The sequence below is a fragment of the Gaeumannomyces tritici genome, assembly GCF_000145635.1.
Source record: "Gaeumannomyces tritici R3-111a-1 unplaced genomic scaffold supercont2.36, whole genome shotgun sequence".
In the NCBI taxonomy this organism is placed as follows: domain Eukaryota; kingdom Fungi; phylum Ascomycota; class Sordariomycetes; order Magnaporthales; family Magnaporthaceae; genus Gaeumannomyces; species Gaeumannomyces tritici.
In genome coordinates this window covers 1-17,338 of record NW_008804580.1, presented here as the reverse complement: position 1 = coordinate 17,338, position 17,338 = coordinate 1, and the positions used below count along the sequence as shown (strand labels likewise).

At 58.8% G+C, this 17,338-nt stretch overlaps 7 protein-coding genes across 7 annotated transcripts; 5 read left to right on the top strand and 2 right to left on the bottom strand.

The window, feature by feature from the left end:
- Window positions 1-46: 46 nt before the first annotated feature.
- On the top strand, window positions 47-2,257 carry GGTG_13701 (hypothetical protein; the record flags this gene model as incomplete). The annotated part of the gene is made up of 3 exons (XM_009231618.1): window positions 47-324; window positions 421-833; window positions 1,094-2,257. Coding segments are annotated over 3 exons (1,647 nt in total), but the record flags the coding sequence as incomplete, so codon positions are not given.
- A 743-nt stretch (window positions 2,258-3,000) lies between these two features.
- On the top strand, window positions 3,001-6,005 carry GGTG_13700 (lactose permease). Its single transcript, XM_009231617.1, has 8 exons — window positions 3,001-3,622; window positions 3,685-3,802; window positions 3,870-4,529; window positions 4,618-4,985; window positions 5,069-5,097; window positions 5,194-5,361; window positions 5,467-5,514; window positions 5,605-6,005. The coding sequence occupies exons 1-8, from the start codon at window positions 3,509-3,511 to the stop codon at window positions 5,744-5,746; spliced, it is 1,647 nt and encodes a 548-aa protein (XP_009229881.1). The 5' UTR covers window positions 3,001-3,508; the 3' UTR covers window positions 5,747-6,005.
- A 539-nt stretch (window positions 6,006-6,544) lies between these two features.
- Window positions 6,545-8,075, top strand: GGTG_13699 (hypothetical protein). Its single transcript, XM_009231616.1, has one exon. The coding sequence runs from the start codon at window positions 6,618-6,620 to the stop codon at window positions 7,821-7,823; it is 1,206 nt and encodes a 401-aa protein (XP_009229880.1). The 5' UTR covers window positions 6,545-6,617; the 3' UTR covers window positions 7,824-8,075.
- On the bottom strand, window positions 7,964-9,312 carry GGTG_13698 (hypothetical protein; the record flags this gene model as incomplete). Its single annotated transcript, XM_009231615.1, has 4 exons — window positions 7,964-8,548; window positions 8,600-8,748; window positions 8,855-9,203; window positions 9,295-9,312. The coding sequence occupies 4 exons, from the start codon at window positions 9,310-9,312 to the stop codon at window positions 7,964-7,966; spliced, it is 1,101 nt and encodes a 366-aa protein (XP_009229879.1).
- Window positions 9,313-10,568: 1,256 nt separating this feature from the next.
- On the bottom strand, window positions 10,569-13,824 carry GGTG_13697 (hypothetical protein). Its single transcript, XM_009231614.1, has 6 exons — window positions 13,635-13,824; window positions 12,619-13,420; window positions 12,364-12,487; window positions 11,983-12,286; window positions 11,439-11,788; window positions 10,569-11,259 (listed from the first exon to the last, which is right to left on the bottom strand). The coding sequence occupies exons 1-6, from the start codon at window positions 13,682-13,684 to the stop codon at window positions 11,054-11,056; spliced, it is 1,836 nt and encodes a 611-aa protein (XP_009229878.1). The 5' UTR covers window positions 13,685-13,824; the 3' UTR covers window positions 10,569-11,053.
- A 173-nt stretch (window positions 13,825-13,997) lies between these two features.
- GGTG_13696 (hypothetical protein) lies at window positions 13,998-15,859 on the top strand (the record flags this gene model as incomplete). Its single annotated transcript, XM_009231613.1, has 2 exons — window positions 13,998-15,213; window positions 15,324-15,859. Exons 1-2 carry the CDS (start codon window positions 14,139-14,141, stop codon window positions 15,857-15,859), a joined length of 1,611 nt encoding a protein of 536 aa, XP_009229877.1. The 5' UTR covers window positions 13,998-14,138.
- A 327-nt stretch (window positions 15,860-16,186) lies between these two features.
- GGTG_13695 (hypothetical protein) lies at window positions 16,187-16,722 on the top strand (the record flags this gene model as incomplete). The annotated part of the gene is made up of 3 exons (XM_009231612.1): window positions 16,187-16,362; window positions 16,519-16,642; window positions 16,696-16,722. The coding sequence occupies 3 exons, from the start codon at window positions 16,187-16,189 to the stop codon at window positions 16,720-16,722; spliced, it is 327 nt and encodes a 108-aa protein (XP_009229876.1).
- Window positions 16,723-17,338: the final 616 nt, after the last annotated feature.

The following is a 17,338-nucleotide window of genomic DNA, read 5'->3' as shown; positions in this document are numbered from 1 at the left end:
GCTGCGGCCGGCCGTGCCCGCGTCGGCCTGCTACCGGGACGGGCAGCAGGATGACGGGGGGCAGGGCGGCGGCGGCGGCTACGACGCCGAGCGCTGCCAGTGGCTGCTGGGCGAGGGCGGCGCGGGGCGCTTCTACGTCGACGACCCAGTAACGGTGCTGACGCGGTGGCCGCAGGGCGACACGTGCCCCGCGTCGACGCCTCCGGCAGCGGGCAACTGCACGCGCGGCGGGTACGCCTACTATGTGGTTAACGCGACGTCGGTGCGGCAGATCCAGGCGGCAGTGAACTTTGCCCGTAACCGCAACGTCCGCCTTACTGTCAAGTATGTCAGGAGCTACGACTGGCTGTCCTGCCCAACATAGGTACCTACCTAACTACCTACATATTGGGCGCTAACGGCCCGCTGTTTCACATCCAGAAACACCGGTCATGACTTTGTGGGCAAGTCGACGGGGCGCGGAGCGCTCAGCGTCTGGACGCACAATCTCAAGTCGTTCGAGTTCATCCCGTCATACAATGTCACAGCGGACGACGGCGGAACGCTGCTGTACAGCGGCATGGCGGCGCGAGTCGGCACGGGCCTCGAGAGCTGGGAGATGTACGCCTTGATGCGGCGGCACGGCATGCACCTGGGCGTCCCCGGCGACAGCACCGTGGCGCCCTACGGCGGGTGGGTGCAGGGCGGGGGCCACCACAACCTCGCGTCGCGCCTGGGCCTCGGGGCCGATCAGGTGCTGAGCCTGCAGGTCGTCACGGCCGACGGGCGCCTCGTCACGGCCGACCACGTTGCAAACCCGGATCTGTTCTGGGCCCTCAGAGGCGGCGGCCCCTGTACGTTTTTCCACCGTCTCCTTCCTGGCCTGCATAAGGCTGGGGCTTTTCTCGGTTGGGAAAGGCTCGTCCTGCAAAGCATGGGCCACTAGCGTCGGGGCGTTGGGCTATCCCAGGCTAGCGCCAAGCCATTTCCCCCGAAGTTTAGCGCATGTATTCGTCAGCGGCAACCATCGCACTAGGCCTAGTAGGTTAATACGGCGATGCTTCCACCACAAGGCTGACCAGGCGTTGCCACTGGGGCGGACGCACACCCGCAGCAACCTACGGCATCATTACGTCGGCCATCGTGAAAGCACATGCACCACTGGAAGTGGTGCAGTCGCCGCTCCGCTTCTCGACGGCGCTGGTCAATGCTACAAACGCGACGAGCGCGGCGGAAAAGGCCGAAGTGTTTTGGGCCGCCGTTGGCGCGACCTACTGGTTTTGCAAGCACGTAACGGACGCGGGCGGCACCGTGTATGACAACATCCGGCGTTTGTCTCCAGGTGACGGCGGCTTCGACTTCACGGCCGACTTTGAGCTTCCGGGGATGACGGGTATGACGGCGAGGGCGCTCGTGCAGCCGCTGTACGACGAGCTGCGGGGGCTGGGCGTGGCGGTGGCGGCGACGGCGACAGTGCGTGCGTCGCCGCGATCGACGGACGCGAGCGGCGGGCGGGGCGACAGGCCCGGCAACACACGCTTCGCCAGCCGGCTGTTCCCGCGCGCCAACTGGGAGGACGTGGGCGTGTTCGCGGCGACCATGACGGCGATCCGGCGGCCGGTCGAGGCCGGGTACACCTTCCACGGGATTCATATGACGCCAACGCTGGCGGTGGCGGGCTGGCCAGGGCGGGACAGCGCCGTCAACCCGACCTTCCGCACGACGCAGATGCACGCAGACCTGTTCGACCGCGCGTCGGCGTCGCCGGGCGGCGGGGCGGCGGCGTGGCTCGAGACGTGGGCCGAGCTGAACCGACACATGCAGGGGATCCGCGAGGCGACGCCGGGCGGAGGCGCGTACGTCAACGAGGCGGACCGGCTGGAGCCCGGGTGGCAGGGAAGCTTCTGGGGCGACAAGTACGAGCGGCTGCTGGCCATCAAGGGGGCGCGAGACCCGTGGGGCCTGTTCTACGCGCCCACGACGCCTGGCAGCGAGGCGTGGGAGGTGCGCACGGCTGACGGTCTGCCGACGCAGAACGGGCGACTTTGCCGGGTGGGTGAGCGTGCGTGATGGAGAGGGGAGATTGTTTCTGCTGCTGGTGCTTTTGTTTGTGTTGATGGTGTTTGCTTGCATGGGCCTGCACGGTCTAAAGGTCTTGGCCAGGCTCCCTGGGGCTCCTTCCCGGGCTGTCGCGCCGACATGCCTGCCAGGCTGGCTGGGTGAGGACTGGCGCGACTTTGTCAGAAACACAGGTTTTAATCCAGACTATTGACGGCGACCCGTGCCGGAGTGCTGGAACGCCTCGCGATCTGTCTAGGCGGGCAGACGGCTAAGCTCTCTGCGCTGCTTGTCCGGTCTTGACTCTGGCGTGTCGATTGCTTGGGCTAGTTAGTCAGCCCCTCATGGTCCGTTCCTTCCCTGCGCCATCGGGATCCGGGCCGCTCGTTGTTATTATGGCGTCCTCTCTTTTCGCGTCGCCCTTGCCGAGAACGGGACTCGTTGTGTAGCACGCCTGCCCCCTGCTGGGGCGTGTGGACCCGCTCTCGGTGCTATTCTGGCCCTTTTGTCCCAAAACCACCTTTGAACCCTGCAACCACTGGCAGTGAGCAGAGAGGAGGGAGGGCGCCTCTAGAAGCTCGAGACTCGCGAGGCATTGACATTTGCATGGCGCCTGGTGCCAGATTGGAAGCGTTCCCGCCGCCGTCGCCTCCCGCCGTGTCTTGGGCATTCTTATCAACACCCATCCTGCATCTGCTGTCCCTCGAGATTCCAAATGTGACAGGGCTCGGATCGGATCGCACCACTTTATTTGCTGACTGTGCCTGTCCCCGCATCCCCACACATGCTCCATCTTTGCAGGTCGTCCCAATTTCCCCTCTATTCGCAACTGGGGCTCCCTAGGATCCCCATCTTCTCTTCCCATCTGGGCAGCCGGAGGCGCCACGGTCCGCTCCTCCAGGCTTGGGTTGTCTGCGAAGAGGCCAGGAGCCGAGAAAAGGCAGAAGGAGAAGAAAAGAAGCAAAGAAAAGAAGCAAAAGAAAAGAAGCAAAAGAAAAGAAAAATGGTGAAGCAACGGCGACGAACACCTCGCAACCGACGGCACGCCTCCTCCTGTCAAGCCCCTGCACGACACACCGGCCCTTGGCGCATTGAACAGAGAAATCAGCATGGGGACCCGGCCAGATCTCCCTCCCACTGTCTCTCCTCCCTCCCCCATGGGGCTGCCTGGCCTCCACCAGCACTCTATTGTCCATGCCCTGTACAGGCATCTCAAAGTGGGCCGTCCTACTGCCGTGTAAGCGTGACAGGCATGGCCGTGGTAAATAAAAGGTCACATCGCGCGCCCTCATCAGACGTGTTTTTTTTTTGTTTGTTTCCTTTCGTCGCCGACGACGAGTAGACACAGGTCGCATCACCTTCCTGCGGACCGACTCCAGTGTCCCGTCCTGTCTCGCCTCACGCGAGGTCTCCCGCTGCCCACCTCCTCCCCCTCCTGTTCGCCGCTCACGCCCAGGAGCTCGCCTCCGCCATGTCTTCACAGCCTGAGATCGCCCCGGAGAAGGGCCCGGCTGCCGCGCGGGCTAAGGATCTCGACAATGACCTCAAAAAGGGCGATGATGTGCAGACCAAGGCGGTGCACAATGTGAGTCGCCAGCCGTCGCGGCAGAGACAAAGACGCCATGCTCACAGGACCCCCTCACACAGGCCGAGTTCTTCGCCGCCGTCCAGGAGTTCGACCTTCCCACATGGAGCAAGGAGGCCCTCATGCTCTACTTCTCCATCTTTGTGGCCTTCTGCTGCGCCTGCGCCAACGGCTACGACGGTTAGTCTCCAACTCTGTCGCGCGCCTTCGCAGGCCCAACACTAACATCACCAACCGCGCTCCCCAGGCTCGCTCATGACGGGCATCATCGCCATGGACCCCTTCCAGGAACAGTTCAAAGTGGGCAAGGTCGGTGTCGAGGTCGGCATCATCTACTCGCTGTACACGGTCGGCTCCATGGTCGGCGCCCCCTTCGCCGCCATCCTGGCGGATCGCTACGGTCGTCGCAAGGGCATGTTCTGCGGCGGTATCGTCATCAACCTCGGCATGATCATCGTCTCCACCTCGTCCACCGTCGCGCAGTTCATCGTCGGCCGCTTCGTGCTCGGCGTCGGCATCAGCATCATGACAGTTGCCGCCCCGTCCTACGCCGTCGAAATCGCCCCGCCCCACTGGCGCGGCCGCGCCACCGGCTTCTACAACTGCGGCTGGTTCGGCGGTAGCATCCCTGCCGCCGCCGTCGTGTTCGGCAGCAACTTCATGACCGGCAACATGGCCTGGCGTTTGCCCCTCATCCTCCAGGCCGCCGCCTGCCTAATCGTCATGGCCTCGGTCTGGTTTATCCCCGAGAGCCCCAGGTGGCTGATGGCCCAGGGCCGCGAGGCCGAGGCCATCGACTTCTTGGTCAAGTACCACGGCAACAACAACCGCGAGTCGCGCATGGTCAAGCTCGAGGTCGAGGAGATGCGCGAGGGGATCAAGCTTGACGGCATCGACAAGGTTTGGTGTAGGTTCCCGACGGGCTTCTTGTGGCAGCCCTTGCTTGTTTTCGCGGGATATGATGTGCTGATTGCTGACGCTCGATTTGCTCTCAGGGGACTACCGCCCGCTGTTCATGACGCACTCCGGTCGCTGGCGCATGACCCAGGTGCTCATGATCTCCATCTTCGGCCAGTACTCGGGCAACGGCCTCGGCTACTTCAACGCCCAGATCTTCGAGGGCATCGGTGTCAAGACCTCGGCCCAGCAGCTGGGCTACAACCTGCTGAACTCGGTCCTGTCCGCCATCGGCGCCCTGACCGCTGTTTACTTTACCGACCGCATGCCCCGCCGCCCCGTCCTCATCTTTGGAACTATGTGCTGCTCTTTCATGCTGGCCATCAACTCGGGTCTGTCTGCCAAGTTGGCCGAGTTCGAGGAACAGAAAGTCTTTGAGCCTTCTTATGGAGCTGCTGCGCTTTGGGTAGGTTTGCCCGGCCAGGGATCTCCTGGATCCCTCTCCTAGCTTCAACGAGAATCGCTCCTGCTGACGCGCGCTATTTGTAGTCCTACTTCATGTTCAACATCATCTTCAGGTGTGTTATGCTCCAAACAGCTTGAGCTTTCCGGCCGCCCTTTTCGAAAATTCCCTTTTGCCCTTACTACCATGGTTGCTAACCCGTGCCACGCAGCTTCACATACACCCCTCTTCAGGGTGCCATCCCTAGCGAGGCCTTGGAGACGACCATGCGCGCCAAGGGTCTGGCCCTGTCCGGCATTATTGTTAGCGCCATTGGCTTCATCAACCAATTCTGCACGCCCATCGCCCTCGAGTCTATCCAGTACCGCTACATTTTTATGTACGTTGCCTTTCCCTTTGCCGTCATGTCTGCTTCATAGGAGAGAACAGGCATGGTTCGCGCGCTACTTCTTGTCTGCTAACATGACGTACTCCTCACCACTAGCTTCGTTGGCTGGGATCTGATTGAGGCTCTCTGCTGGTACCTCTTTGGGTAAGACTCCCTCTCGATTTCTACGGGCAACTAAGCCCCTCTCCACACCTCACGTTCCCATTAGAGCCATGGCTAACCAGCGTCCCGTAGTGTCGAGTCACACGGCCGCACGCTCGAGCAGCTTGAGTGGGTTTATAACCAGCCTAGCCCGGTTAAGGCGTCGCTTAAGGTCGAGAAGATCGTTCTTGCCAATGATGGCAGGGTCGTTGAGGTTCTCGAGGATAGCGCCTAAACGCCGGCGCCACAGTACGGCACATGTTGCCAGTTCCGCCGTCAGAGTCCAACCAAGCACTGGGAAGTCCGGAGCCAATTAAATTTTGTGCGCAACACAATTTAGGTAATACTTTTTGGCAATGAGGGGACGGATTTGCGTCCTCTAACCTCATCCTTTTTAAACTATTCTCGTAGTTTTAATTGATAAAAATCAGCTGTAATAACGTGAGCGGATGTTTGGCGGCTTTCGTCACGTAACATAAAGATATCATTCGATTTAATTTTTAAACTCTTTTTATCCAAACCTTTCCTTTTTGATGGATAAGACTATCCTCTTTGTAAAGGTAATTTTTATACTTGGGAAGTAACGTTAGCAACTATTAAGCTCACGGTAACTTGCTGTAGCATGCTAGGGTTTAACTAAAGTTACAAAAAACGCTATAACGCAATCGTAGGAACCTGTACATATTATTATTAGCTAGACTTTTATTGTATACAATGAACTTAAACAACACAGTTTTTACTTTATGGACTTTGAGCGGGGCGAACCTAGGGACTCGTCGACTGAATTTGGGGAACGTTAGAATTAGGAAGGTGCCTGGATGTAAGTCCTGGATTCGAAGAGTTCAGCTACCGATTACGCGCCACCTCGTGATGATGATGACGCGGTCACTGGATTTTACGCGTATGCTAAAGGTATTAGTGGACGTGGGCCTCCCATGAAGTCTCTCTCCACTTGTGCTTACGCCCGCTTATCACGCCGACAGCTTGCACATCGACTCACAGCGATAATTAGCCAAGGCCGAAATATTTATATCCGGTGCCCTGCATTCAAACATGCTGGTTCTAGCCCCAAGAACACGGCCAAGGTTGCGTTGCTGTTTTACACAATGTCTGCAAAGCCACTACGCCAGCGCGTCCGCGCCCTACTTCCTGACCTGCACCTGGGCTTCCACCCCCCAGGCCGCCTCAACTCCATCACCGACGTGCCCGGAGTGCTGGTGCACACCACAACCATCCGCGGGCCCCCAAACCCGGACCCGGCGCGGCCGGCATCGGTGATCAACACGGGGCTCACGGCCATCCTGCCGCGACGTGACTGGCTCGACTCGGCCTGCTACGCCGCCACCCACACCTTCAACGGCGCGGGCGAGCTGACGGGGGCGCACTGGATCCGGGAGACGGGGCTGCTAGCCAGCCCCATCGTGCTGACGGGCACCTTTTCCGTCGGGGCCGCGCACGAGGGCGTCTACCGGCACGCCATCAGAGAGCGGGCCGGCGAGGATGGCATCGCCGACGTCGCGCTCCTCCCCGTGGTTGGCGAGACGTACGACGGCTTCCTCAACGACGGCGCCGCCATGGCCGTGCGCCCCGAGATGGTGGTGGCGGCCATCGACGCCGCCAGCGCCGACGCCGTGCCCGAGGGCAACACGGGCGGCGGCACCGGCATGGTCACCATGGGCTTCAAGGCCGGCACGGGCAGCGCGAGCCGCGTGGTGCGCGGCGCGGTGCGCGGGGCGCCGCGGGACTTTGTCGTCGGCGCGCTCGTGCAGTCCAACTTTGGCAAGATGAACGACCTGCACTTTGGCAGCGTGCCCGTCGGGCGGGTGCTGGCGCGGGAGGCGGGCGAGGAGGAGCGGCGGCGGCGGGCCGCCGGCAACGAGGATCGCGTCGGCGACGGCTCCATCATCGCCGTGCTCGCGACCGACGCGCCGCTGCACCCGGCGCAGCTGCGGCGGCTGGCCAAGCGCGCGACCGTGGGGCTGGCGCGCGCGGGCGGCTTCGGCTCCAACTTCTCGGGTGACATCTTCCTCGCCTTCTCGACCGCGGCCGCCGTCGAGGCCAACCCGGCGGTGCCTGAGGGCATGACGCCCATGGAGGCCAAGTTCGTGGCGCGGGTCGACCAGGCCGTCGACGTGGTGCAGGACGCCACCATCAACGGCCTGTTCGAGGCCGCCGCCGAGGCCGTCCACGAGTCCATCCTAAACGCGCTGTGCATGGCCGAGGACACGGTGGGCCCGCGGGGGAACAGGATGGACGCGATAGACCTGGACAAGGTGACGCGGATTGTTGAGCGGTACTTTTCGGGCATATAGCGACTGCTGTTAGTCTGGCGGCTGTTGCTGAACCTGTATGGATACTTCTTGCCGTGATTTGGGCTCTCACGCCAGTTCTTCAGGGAGGCGAGAACAGACAGTGCCCGAAACTAGCAACGCAGCAACGTGCCAAAGCCACTTTACACCATTTTCGGATCTAGCCGGATCTTAAACTCGCGGAACCCCAAGCGTGCCGCCGCCATCAGTATCTTGCCCACTTCCTTGGGGATAAACCGGACCAGCCAGACGACCGCGTAGCCCAGATACCAAAGCATGCCGCCGAGATCCCCTAGGAGCGCCGCGAGGAAGTCCCACGCCATGTCCCCTAACCGCGCGACAACGCACCACAGCGCCTTGGGCAGGTCGACGACGACGGCCCGCCCGAGCGCCACGAGGCCGTTGCGCACGTCCGTCAGCGTCACGGCGCCAAATAAACCCACCACCGCCGCCGCCGCCGTATGCAGCACCGAGACCGCGCATTCCGCCACGCCCAGCAGCGCGCCCATCAAGCCCTGGAGCCCCTCACCCGCCCAGCGCGCCGCAACCGCCACCGCCCCCGGGATCCGAACGGCCAAGCGTTGCAGCGCCGCGCCCATCCAGCGCGCCAGCTCCGGGGCGCGCCGGGCCGCTTCGGCAACGCCCCGGACGGCACGCTCAACATGGTGCGGCACCTCGCGTATTTGGCGAACACACCAGCGGCCCATGTCATAATGGCGCCTCCACAACTAGCGCGGTGCCCAAAGGAGCAAAAGGCACGGCAGCTCCCAGGCCAAAACGTAAACGAAAAGCGCAACGCCCCGAGCGGCGTTGCGGGCGGCCTCGGCCTCGCGCGCGCGCGCGGCCCGCCAGCGCAGCAAAGCACCGGCGCGGCGGGCGGGCAGGTAGGCGACGAGGTGGAGCTCGAGTATCGGACGTGGCCGCCGCGCTGGGAGAAGGTGGGGGTGACGGGCAAGACGGTCGCGTCGTCAGCGCCGCAGCCTTCGACGAGCAGGCGAACCATGACCAGGTCCCCGCGCGCCGCTACCAGCTACAACGGCGTGCGGCGTGGGGGCCCGGGGACGCGGCGGAAACGCTGATGCTGGTCGTGCGGCCGGCCGAAGCCGTCGGCGTCGGGCGCCCAGGGCCAGCAGCGCGCGCGCGGTCGGGGGCGGCCGCGCGCACGGCGACGAGGAGCGGCGTCTCGCCGTGCGGGCTGGGGTAGTCGGGCGAGACGAGCCCGGCGGAAACGAAGGAGGTGAGGAGGTCGTCGCGGCCGTTGGCGATGGAGTCGAAGAAGGCGGCGAGGATGGCGAGCTGCAGGTCGTACGACTCGACGGCCGCGTCGTGCCGGGGTGCTCGTGGCGGCGCGGGGGTAGCGGCGGCGGGTGTGAGCCGCCTGCGCTGTGGCGATGCGCGCGGTGAGGCCGTCGTCTTGGAGGCTATATGCTAGGAGCGGCGCCATAGGTGTTTCGTTTTGCAGGGCCGGCTGGACCGAGAAGGTGTCCGTCATTGTGTCTTGTCGGGTCGCCATCGATGTGAGGACAGTATGGGCTAACCGACAGACGCCCTCTCAAGGGATACGAGTTGCATGGGACTCAGCGGTCTGGCCAAAACCCTTAAGTAGAGACCCATGGAGGCCGCATTGGACAGCCCACTCCTTCTTGCCTGGAGCTCGCTCGCCTTAGCCCCTTTGGGTTAGCTGAATGTGGCCGAGCCTCATATCGATGTCCGTTTTTTGCTAGCAACGAGCGCTACAAGCAAGCGGCTGTGGTTTGTGGTAAAGGCCGCGGCTAAGCAGGAGCTTTTCGCTATTGTCCATGTAGCGTTCTGTGCGAGGATCGAAGCCAGGCGAGTGTGCCAGTAGATACGCAGTCCCAGGGCGGGACGGAGTCGCGTTGATTGTGTGCCAGGCGCCTCGAGAACCTTCAGGGCCCTTTTGGGGAAGAACCGAGAACCATTCGGGGAAAGAGTCCGGCGACAAAGGGGTAGAGTTTGAAGGATGGCTTGCGGCGGCTGGTGCGGGGAAGCATGGATTAAATTGGTCAAATTATTTGCTGATGAAGCGGGGGATGGGTCCGTGGATGCTTTGTCACAAAGGAGGCTATCACCAAAGGCCGGCACACTGTTCCAGGCCTTGGCACGGAAGATCTGCACGGGCACCGGGCAGATGCTTACCGAGCACTCGTCGGCAATGACAGGGGTGCGGTATCAGGTACCGCACCTACAAGAGACGGGATCTGGGTATATAAGGAGGCACAGGGCCCTCGGCCCTGTGACCGTCCTCCTTTCTCGGACAGAGATCTAGCTCAACATACAATAGACCCTATCTTGCACCGTTTGTCCGTCATATCACACCTTCGTACCCTTTTTTCCAAGCACAGCACTCCAAAGGAAGGTTGCTATCCTCCTGGCCCGCAAGTGCTTCGGCATTCACGAGGGCGAGGTCTTGGTCTTCGACAAAAGGGTGATCCCCGGATACGGCACGGTCCCAACTATGAAGCCTGTGAACCCGGACGGCAAGCTTAGGCTCCGGGGACTCTACTACTTCGTCGACTAGGCAGGAAACCTCCAGGCGTTCGAGTACTTTACTTCCGAAGCCCCCGGAATGGCCGGGATCCAGCCTTTCCTCGACAAACCCGTTCGGCTGCAGCGCAAGTTCGGGCTCAAGCTAAACTACGATGAAACCCTTTAAAACAAGAGCTAGAACGAGTTCGGAATCTCGTAGGTATGCGTTTCTAGAGCTAGATAGATACCAGCATTTGTAATCCTCGCATCACTTTCTATTCTCCAATGGCTCACCAATTTTCCTGCATTTTGAATGCTTTACCTAACTACCTACTCCTGCTTGCTCCGCGAAGGGCCCTATACAGTATGGCTTCACAACTGCCCAGCTGGCATTGTAAAACCCCGTCGCGAATACAGCTCTCCCCTTTCACCCGCAAAAAAAGCGCCCAGTCCCGCGGGAGGTCGCTGGGCGCCCAACGAACGAACAATTCCCTAATCCCTCGAGCTTGGTCGCGACATGGCGCTTGCGCGCCATTTGCAGCATGGGCGCTGCTGTCCCCGACCGTGTTCTCGACGATAAGAAAACGCAACAAGGCTAGAGAAAAGCAACATCGAGGGCGCCAGAGCTAAGCCCACCTCCGCAACACCTTTGGGCCCTCTTTAACTTCTTAGACAAACCAGATGTCTTGCTCAAGGGGCAAAAGTTACCCGTCATGAGCCACGATAGAGACATGTAGGCTTCCATCTTAGAAGTCATAGGTAACAGTGGTCGATCCAACCTCCTGACCCTGGTACAAGCAACGCCAGGTGATGTTGCCTCCCTGGAACTGAGCTTCAAGCTCAAATGTGGCCTCGTAGTATGAGACACCCGTAAGGAAGTTCATCTCCTTCTCGAATGTCTCTATAGGGACGTTGGTCATGTCTGCGTGAACAGTGCAGACGGGATACACATCTGGTTTGGTTGCAAGAAAAGTGGGTAGTTAGTATCAATTATCACTTGTACAGCCCTGGCCCTGATCCCAAACCTCAAAAACTGCTGGCACTTCGCGGAAAGCTCGGAATCACGTTGACTAGTGCCACCGGTCGGATCAAACGGTACCTGAAAAGATGAATGAAGTGTATATGACGTACCGTGGTGCCTAGAGTCCGTCGGTGCGACATCCTCGCTGCAAGTCACGAGTTTCGCCGATGTTCGAGCATCGCCTGCCGTGAAGAATTTGGTACATGCCGCAATCTTGATCACCTTTGGGTTTGACTGGGGCAAGCGCTCCGACTTCTTCAGTAGCCACGACATCTGGCCGGAGGCCATCTTCGCGCTGGTGTAGGGGCAGATGTAGGCAGAGAGTTCGCTGTGCTTGGACGCGTCAAACCGTTCGCCGAGGCCCACTCCGAAGAATCCGCGGGACAGTCTCACTGCCACAATGGAGGAAGAATCGAGCTCGAGACCACGGCAGACAGCACCGCGCGCGATCGCCGACCACCTTGGTTGAAGAGAGAATTCATGTTAGTACTTGGTTATTTAAGGTATTGGTCATGCGGACGGGTTGGTAAAGCAGCAGTGAAGTGAATGAAAAGCCTTTGATGGGGAGTTTTTTAACCAAAAAGGGAAATAGGAATAAGGGAAAGAAAACGTGGAGGAAGGAAAAAGAGATAAGAAAAAGAAGGCAATCCTTACGGGTTGTGGGGTCGCCGGATCTGGATCCGGCGACGCAAGCAGAATTTCTCGATCATCTTGTAGAGGTAGTCGTTCTTTCCGAAGCCACCAACAAGGAACACCATCTTTGGCTTTTGATGGCCGGCGCCGAGGACCGCGTCGACCTGGGATGTGATGAGCTTGAGAACGCGGTCGACGCATGGCTTGAAAACCTGCTTCATCTGATTGCCGGTCATGAAGAGCGTTCCGTCTTCCATCTGAAGGCGGGAGTCATCAAGTATACCACACTCGCTTGGGAGGCGGATCGCCATGCCCTCATCGGTCCCTAATTGTAAATAGTTAACCAGCATATTCAATCCAGAAGGTATAGTTAATTAGAAGAGTTGCAGGCCAGGCGCTTACCATCGAAACCGAGCTTGTTCGCTTCAAAGTCTTTCATCATCCGACTGCCGTGACGTTTCTTGTCGAAGGGGATTTGGTTAAACCGGGTGGCTCCAATCCACTTTTGGAGCCAGGACAAGAATTCCTGTTGATATCGTTAGTTTGTTTTACTAAAAGCCGAATGGAAAGCATACCAGGGATAACATCCAAAAAAGAACGAGGAAGAGGAAACGAAAAATGAGGAGTAGGAAGAGAAAATAAGGAATCTTGGCTAACTTTATCGATGAAGGAGGCGCCGCACTTCTCTCCATGGCCAACTGCCGCCTCTTCGACGTGGAATCGGGGTTCGATATGAGTGATTTTGTACGAGATAAGATCCACGGTGCCACCGCCGGCATCGCAAAGCACAAACGTATTGCCAATGTCAATCTCGACCTTGCTGGAGCTCTCGATCATGCTACGCAACGTGTAAGTCGCGGCTGCCTCCGGCTCAGTGACTGTCGAGATTTTGTCGGCTGCCCAGCCAGCACCCACGACAGCCTGAAGAGTTAGGCCTTTGGCGCGCTCGCTCCAGACAGCTGGAACAGTTACCATAAGCTCCTTTCGCATGCTGGCAAACACAGCGTCGCCATAGCGCTCTTTGAGCTCGTCGTAGGTCTTGACGCGGATTTCAGAAAGGAGGTCTGTGATGATTTCCACCACGTTTTTGCCAGGGTAGGCTGGAGGGGCCTGCTGACGACCACGGTGCCGCCAATGAGGGTGAGTCTGGTTGATATCTTTGTCGATCTCGCTGACATCGGCCGAGAGAAGCGTCATGAGCTCCTTCAGCTCGGGGGACAACTTGTGCTTGTCGTCGAGGCGGAGTTTCATGCAGGCATGGATGGGCACTTTGTGCTGGTGGGGCTTAATCTCGTCACCCCAAACCACCCGAACTCCGCTCTGTCCAGGAGGTGGCGGAAGATAGGCGATTCTCGAGGGCACCTTCTCCTTGCTCGTGATAGAGCCAGCGCCTTTCCAGGTCTGCACGACGTTGATCTGCTCGACGGGCGCGTCGGGCTTATCACTGTAGGCAACCCCCCTAGCGCAGATTAAAAGAAGTTAGATGGATCTGTAAAACCTGACAGGTCACGTTGGCCAAAAGATGGTCGAGAGTATGGGCTATCTTGGATATAGGAAAGGAAGAGGAGGCAGGAAGAGGCAGGAAGAGGCAGGAAGAGGAGATAAAAGGAGGGGGTAGGGGAGGACCGTTTCGATTACTGTCTGGCCAGTGTGCGGGTGTACTGAAGACTTACGAGAAGGTCGTGCCGAAGTCCAAGCCGATGACGATCCTTGCTTGCGCCATGTTGGCGGCTGATGGTCGAAGCTGCACTTGTGGTTGGGAAATCTATGTTCCCCGGTGAAGAGAAGAGACAGAAAAAAAATCTCTTCCTAGTTTTGGCACGGAAAGAAGACGCAATTTACGCGTGGCAGCAGGTGTCAATCAGGTTGAAAGACCCACATTGGAACCAAAGAGATTTTTCTCCCAAGCTCCTGCCTTGTCTCTCTAGGTCGAGAGAGCTCCACCCACCTTTGCCCTGGAACAGTGGGTCCAAAAGCAGAAATCTATGGAACTTGCGTGCTTGTTCATACATAGGTTTGAGGGGCAGGCCGATTCGAGAAAAAAATCGAGTTCCTTGCCGGATATCAGATGCCAGCCTACGCCAACGGCACCCAATCCATCGGGCTCTCCTCCACGCAGCAACATCGGCCTTGATATTGACAAGGCCTGTTCCGCTCCTGCCAGCACCCTTAACGGCATGGAATTTCTTTTCCAACTGGCTGCTGGCTTTGCGAACGGAACACAAACCGAGGCTCATCAGAATCATACTACAAACAGCAGCGACCACCCCCCAGCCGCTGATACAGCCAGCACGATGTTGGACAATGTCCAGCCTAGCAGCCATAGCGGCCCGGGCCATACGGCCATGGGCCCTCAGGCTAGTTCGGCGGTTACCCCTTCGGATACCTCTAGCATCAAGCATGAGATCAAGCCGGTGTGCCCCCAAGAAGCCAACAAGACACTTGGCAGCCCCCACGACACTCAGCTAGTTTCGGCAGCCATTCTTGCTGCCCCGCTGAATGTGCCAGAGCATAAGAGCGACATGTATGAAGAGAGGCTCCAAGAGATGACGGGCCGCTACCGTGCAAAAGTCCAGGAGTTGTCCAAGGCCAAGGCTAAGCTTGACGAATATGCTGCCCAGAGGGAGGAGCTTGAGACTGAGCTGGCCAAGGAGAGCAGCTTAATCGAAGGCATTATTGAGGAGGCCAACACAAAGCTGCATGAGGCCAGACGGGCGTATGCCGCACTAAAGAAGAATTCTGACACCGAGTTGGCTAAGAAGAACAACGTGATCCATGACCTCAAGAAGGATGCTAAGGCAAAGATGGACGAGAAAGATGGCCTCATCGCGAAACTACAGCAGGAGGCACTTGCTCACGTGGACCGGCATCAGCCAGCCTTCGATAGCACCATCGTGAGCGCGTTCGACAAGGTCAACCTCAAGATCAACGCCCTTGTGCGTCGCAATGCTGCCGCCAGCAGCAATGTCGGAGTCGGCGGAGAAGTGACTGAGGTCATTACCCTGGACAAGTTTGCTGAGGCTGTTCTCCTCAATCATTGGGGCAGGCTTGCGGTCAAGTCAGAATGGCACCATCGGCACGTTGCTAAGGCGTGGAGGTCAGACCCCAGAGTGCGTGCATTGATGCTTAGGGCCATGGTTTGGAACTTCCTCGCACGTGAGCTGTTCGACTTCAAGAAGCCGTTTGCCGCCCTCAATTCCACGGCTACAAAAGACATTGGGCGTCATTACATGGAGGTATTCCTTGATCCCAGTAAGTTACCCACCGGCTTCGCTTCTCTGGCTGGCCCGCGCAGACGCAGCCAACTGAATGGCGAGTCCACAACTGGATGCAGTACTGATGCATTTATTCGATTCTTGTAGTCACATCAGACGAGAACGCAAAATGGCGAGCCCTCACAGCCAAGATCCTGACCGAGTTCGAAGCGGGGTACCCTGAGCTTCGAAAGGCCTTACTCGAGCGTCTCCAGGACCGATTTGTCGACCTTATCTACAATGAGATCGCGATAAGGATCGACGCGCGGCCACCGCTGACACGTGATTTTGTTCACCAGCACGTGAAGGCAGGCATGGCGCGAGACCTCGAGCCGGTCCTGCAAGCGGCTATTGAGCTGGCCACTCTCACCAGCAAGGAGCGAGCTTGGTATCAGCTGTACTTTCCCAACCTTCGAAATGAAAAGTATCACAAAGGTGCCGAGCACCCCTTCATGACTACCGATCCGACGTCACTTGCGATCAACGTCCGCATGGCCGATTACGATGACGACGAGGAGGGATCCGTCTGCCTTTTGGCGTCGCCAGTTCTCTTGAAGTGGGGAAATGGAGCCGGTGAGGGCTTGAACCAGTATATGGTGCTGCGCAAGGCCTTTGTATGGCGATCGGAGGAGGTCCAAGTCTAGGAGGGCGAGCACTATAGACGAGAGGTTATGGGAAAACCTAACGCCCGAGCGACTGTATCCCGTACTGGAAGGTGGGAAGATGATGGGGGTTTGCATTTGAACTCCAAAAGTGGGCCTGACCAGGAATGGGTGCGGGGCAGAACAGAGCAGTCACCGCATAGAGATGATGGTATTGCCAAGCTCGTCGATTTCCCCCGGCCCGTGGAAGGGCGAGGAACAAAGGACGCGGAGGCAGGATGTTGACAGAAGGACAGATTGTAATTACTAGAAAGGGACAGTGTTGCCTCGCCACTCTACACAACAAAAGAAACCAGGAGGGAAAATACAATGGACAAGTTTCCCCATCACCAGCACCGTCGAGCTGCCGCCCCAACGAACGAATTGTCCAGGGACTATAAGCCATACCTCCGCCATACAAGGGGACGCCATGCGGCCCCGCAGGTCGTCGACTTGGCCTCGATCAAGGACTACCGCCTCGCTCCGCGCCACAGCTCCCCGTCGAGGTAACCTTGGTTCACGAGAAGGGGCACCAGGTCATCCTTAGAACCGTGTTGGATACTCTCTTCCATCTTGATGAAGACCAGGAGTTTAAGTCGGCACAGTCCAAGTGTTTGGCGACGCACTTGCGCATCTTACACCGCCCGTGGCCGCGGCCCTAGTCAGTCAGGGCCGGCTCCAGTCTGGAAAGCAGTTCGCGACCGGCAGAAGCGGAACACTGGCGGCGCCGAGATGCAGGGCGGCACAGCTGCGCAGCAATCATCGGAAGCCAGCATCGTTAGCCAGGTACGTCTATCCATCTCTCGTTAGACGCGATGGCGGCTGCCGGCGTTAAACAGCTGGCAATCGCGCCTAATGGGGATTAAGCTATGGTGGAGGCGGGAGGTCGACGCAGGTCAGAATCTTATAATTTAGGTAGCCGGATAACTGAGTGTTATTTCCGTAGTGCCTCAGCCCGTCAGCTGTTAGGGGCGGAGCAGGGAGAGAAACAGGAAAACGTAAGGCATTTATCAGGGGCGGCGGGGGCAGAGTGGACTTCCCCGCGCATGGCCTGCGAAAGCCCACGAATGGACGCCCGTGGATGACGCATTTTGGTCGGTTGGACCGGAGCTGCCTACCAAAATCCATAGGTAAATGTGCAAAATTACCCATTCAACCCATGGGAAGCGGCTGTTTCATGTAGGGGAGTGCTATATCACCCCGTACGTATTGCTATTTGACCCCAAAATAGTGGGGTCACCGTGCAACACAGACTGTCAAGGTACCTCTGCTAGTTTGGGCGGAGGATCTGTGCTTTTGCTGGTCGATCAATGCCTGTTAATGACGTAATTGTGTTCGTTAGTGACGTGCGGGGGGCATTGAAGTTAAATCCCCGTGGGGGAGGGCTCGGGCAAAAATAAAAGAAGCGGTAGTGAAGGCCAGTGAGTGGGGAAGGCTTTTAACCTCCGCCGTGTAACGCGGAAGGGGGCAGGTCACGTGCGA

Bases quoted from the DNA above. Each gene is read 5' to 3' on its own strand.
- GGTG_13699 (XM_009231616.1), top strand. From the start codon at position 6,618: ATGTCTGCAAAGCCACTACGCCAGCGCGTCCGCGCCCTACTTCCTGAC.
- GGTG_13697 (XM_009231614.1), bottom strand. From the start codon at position 13,684: ATGGCGCAAGCAAGGATCGTCATCGGCTTGGACTTCGGCACGACCTTC. The intron at 11,789-11,982 runs GTAAGGATTGCC...TCTTCAACCAAG, and splicing joins ATCCGGCGACCCCACAACCC to GTGGTCGGCGATCGCGCGCG. The intron at 11,260-11,438 runs GTACGTCATATA...CAACCAAACCAG, and splicing joins GACGGACTCTAGGCACCACG to ATGTGTATCCCGTCTGCACT.
- GGTG_13700 (XM_009231617.1), top strand. From the start codon at position 3,509: ATGTCTTCACAGCCTGAGATCGCCCCGGAGAAGGGCCCGGCTGCCGCG. The intron at 5,098-5,193 runs GTGTGTTATGCT...CGTGCCACGCAG, and splicing joins ATGTTCAACATCATCTTCAG to CTTCACATACACCCCTCTTC. The intron at 5,362-5,466 runs GTACGTTGCCTT...CCTCACCACTAG, and splicing joins CAGTACCGCTACATTTTTAT to CTTCGTTGGCTGGGATCTGA.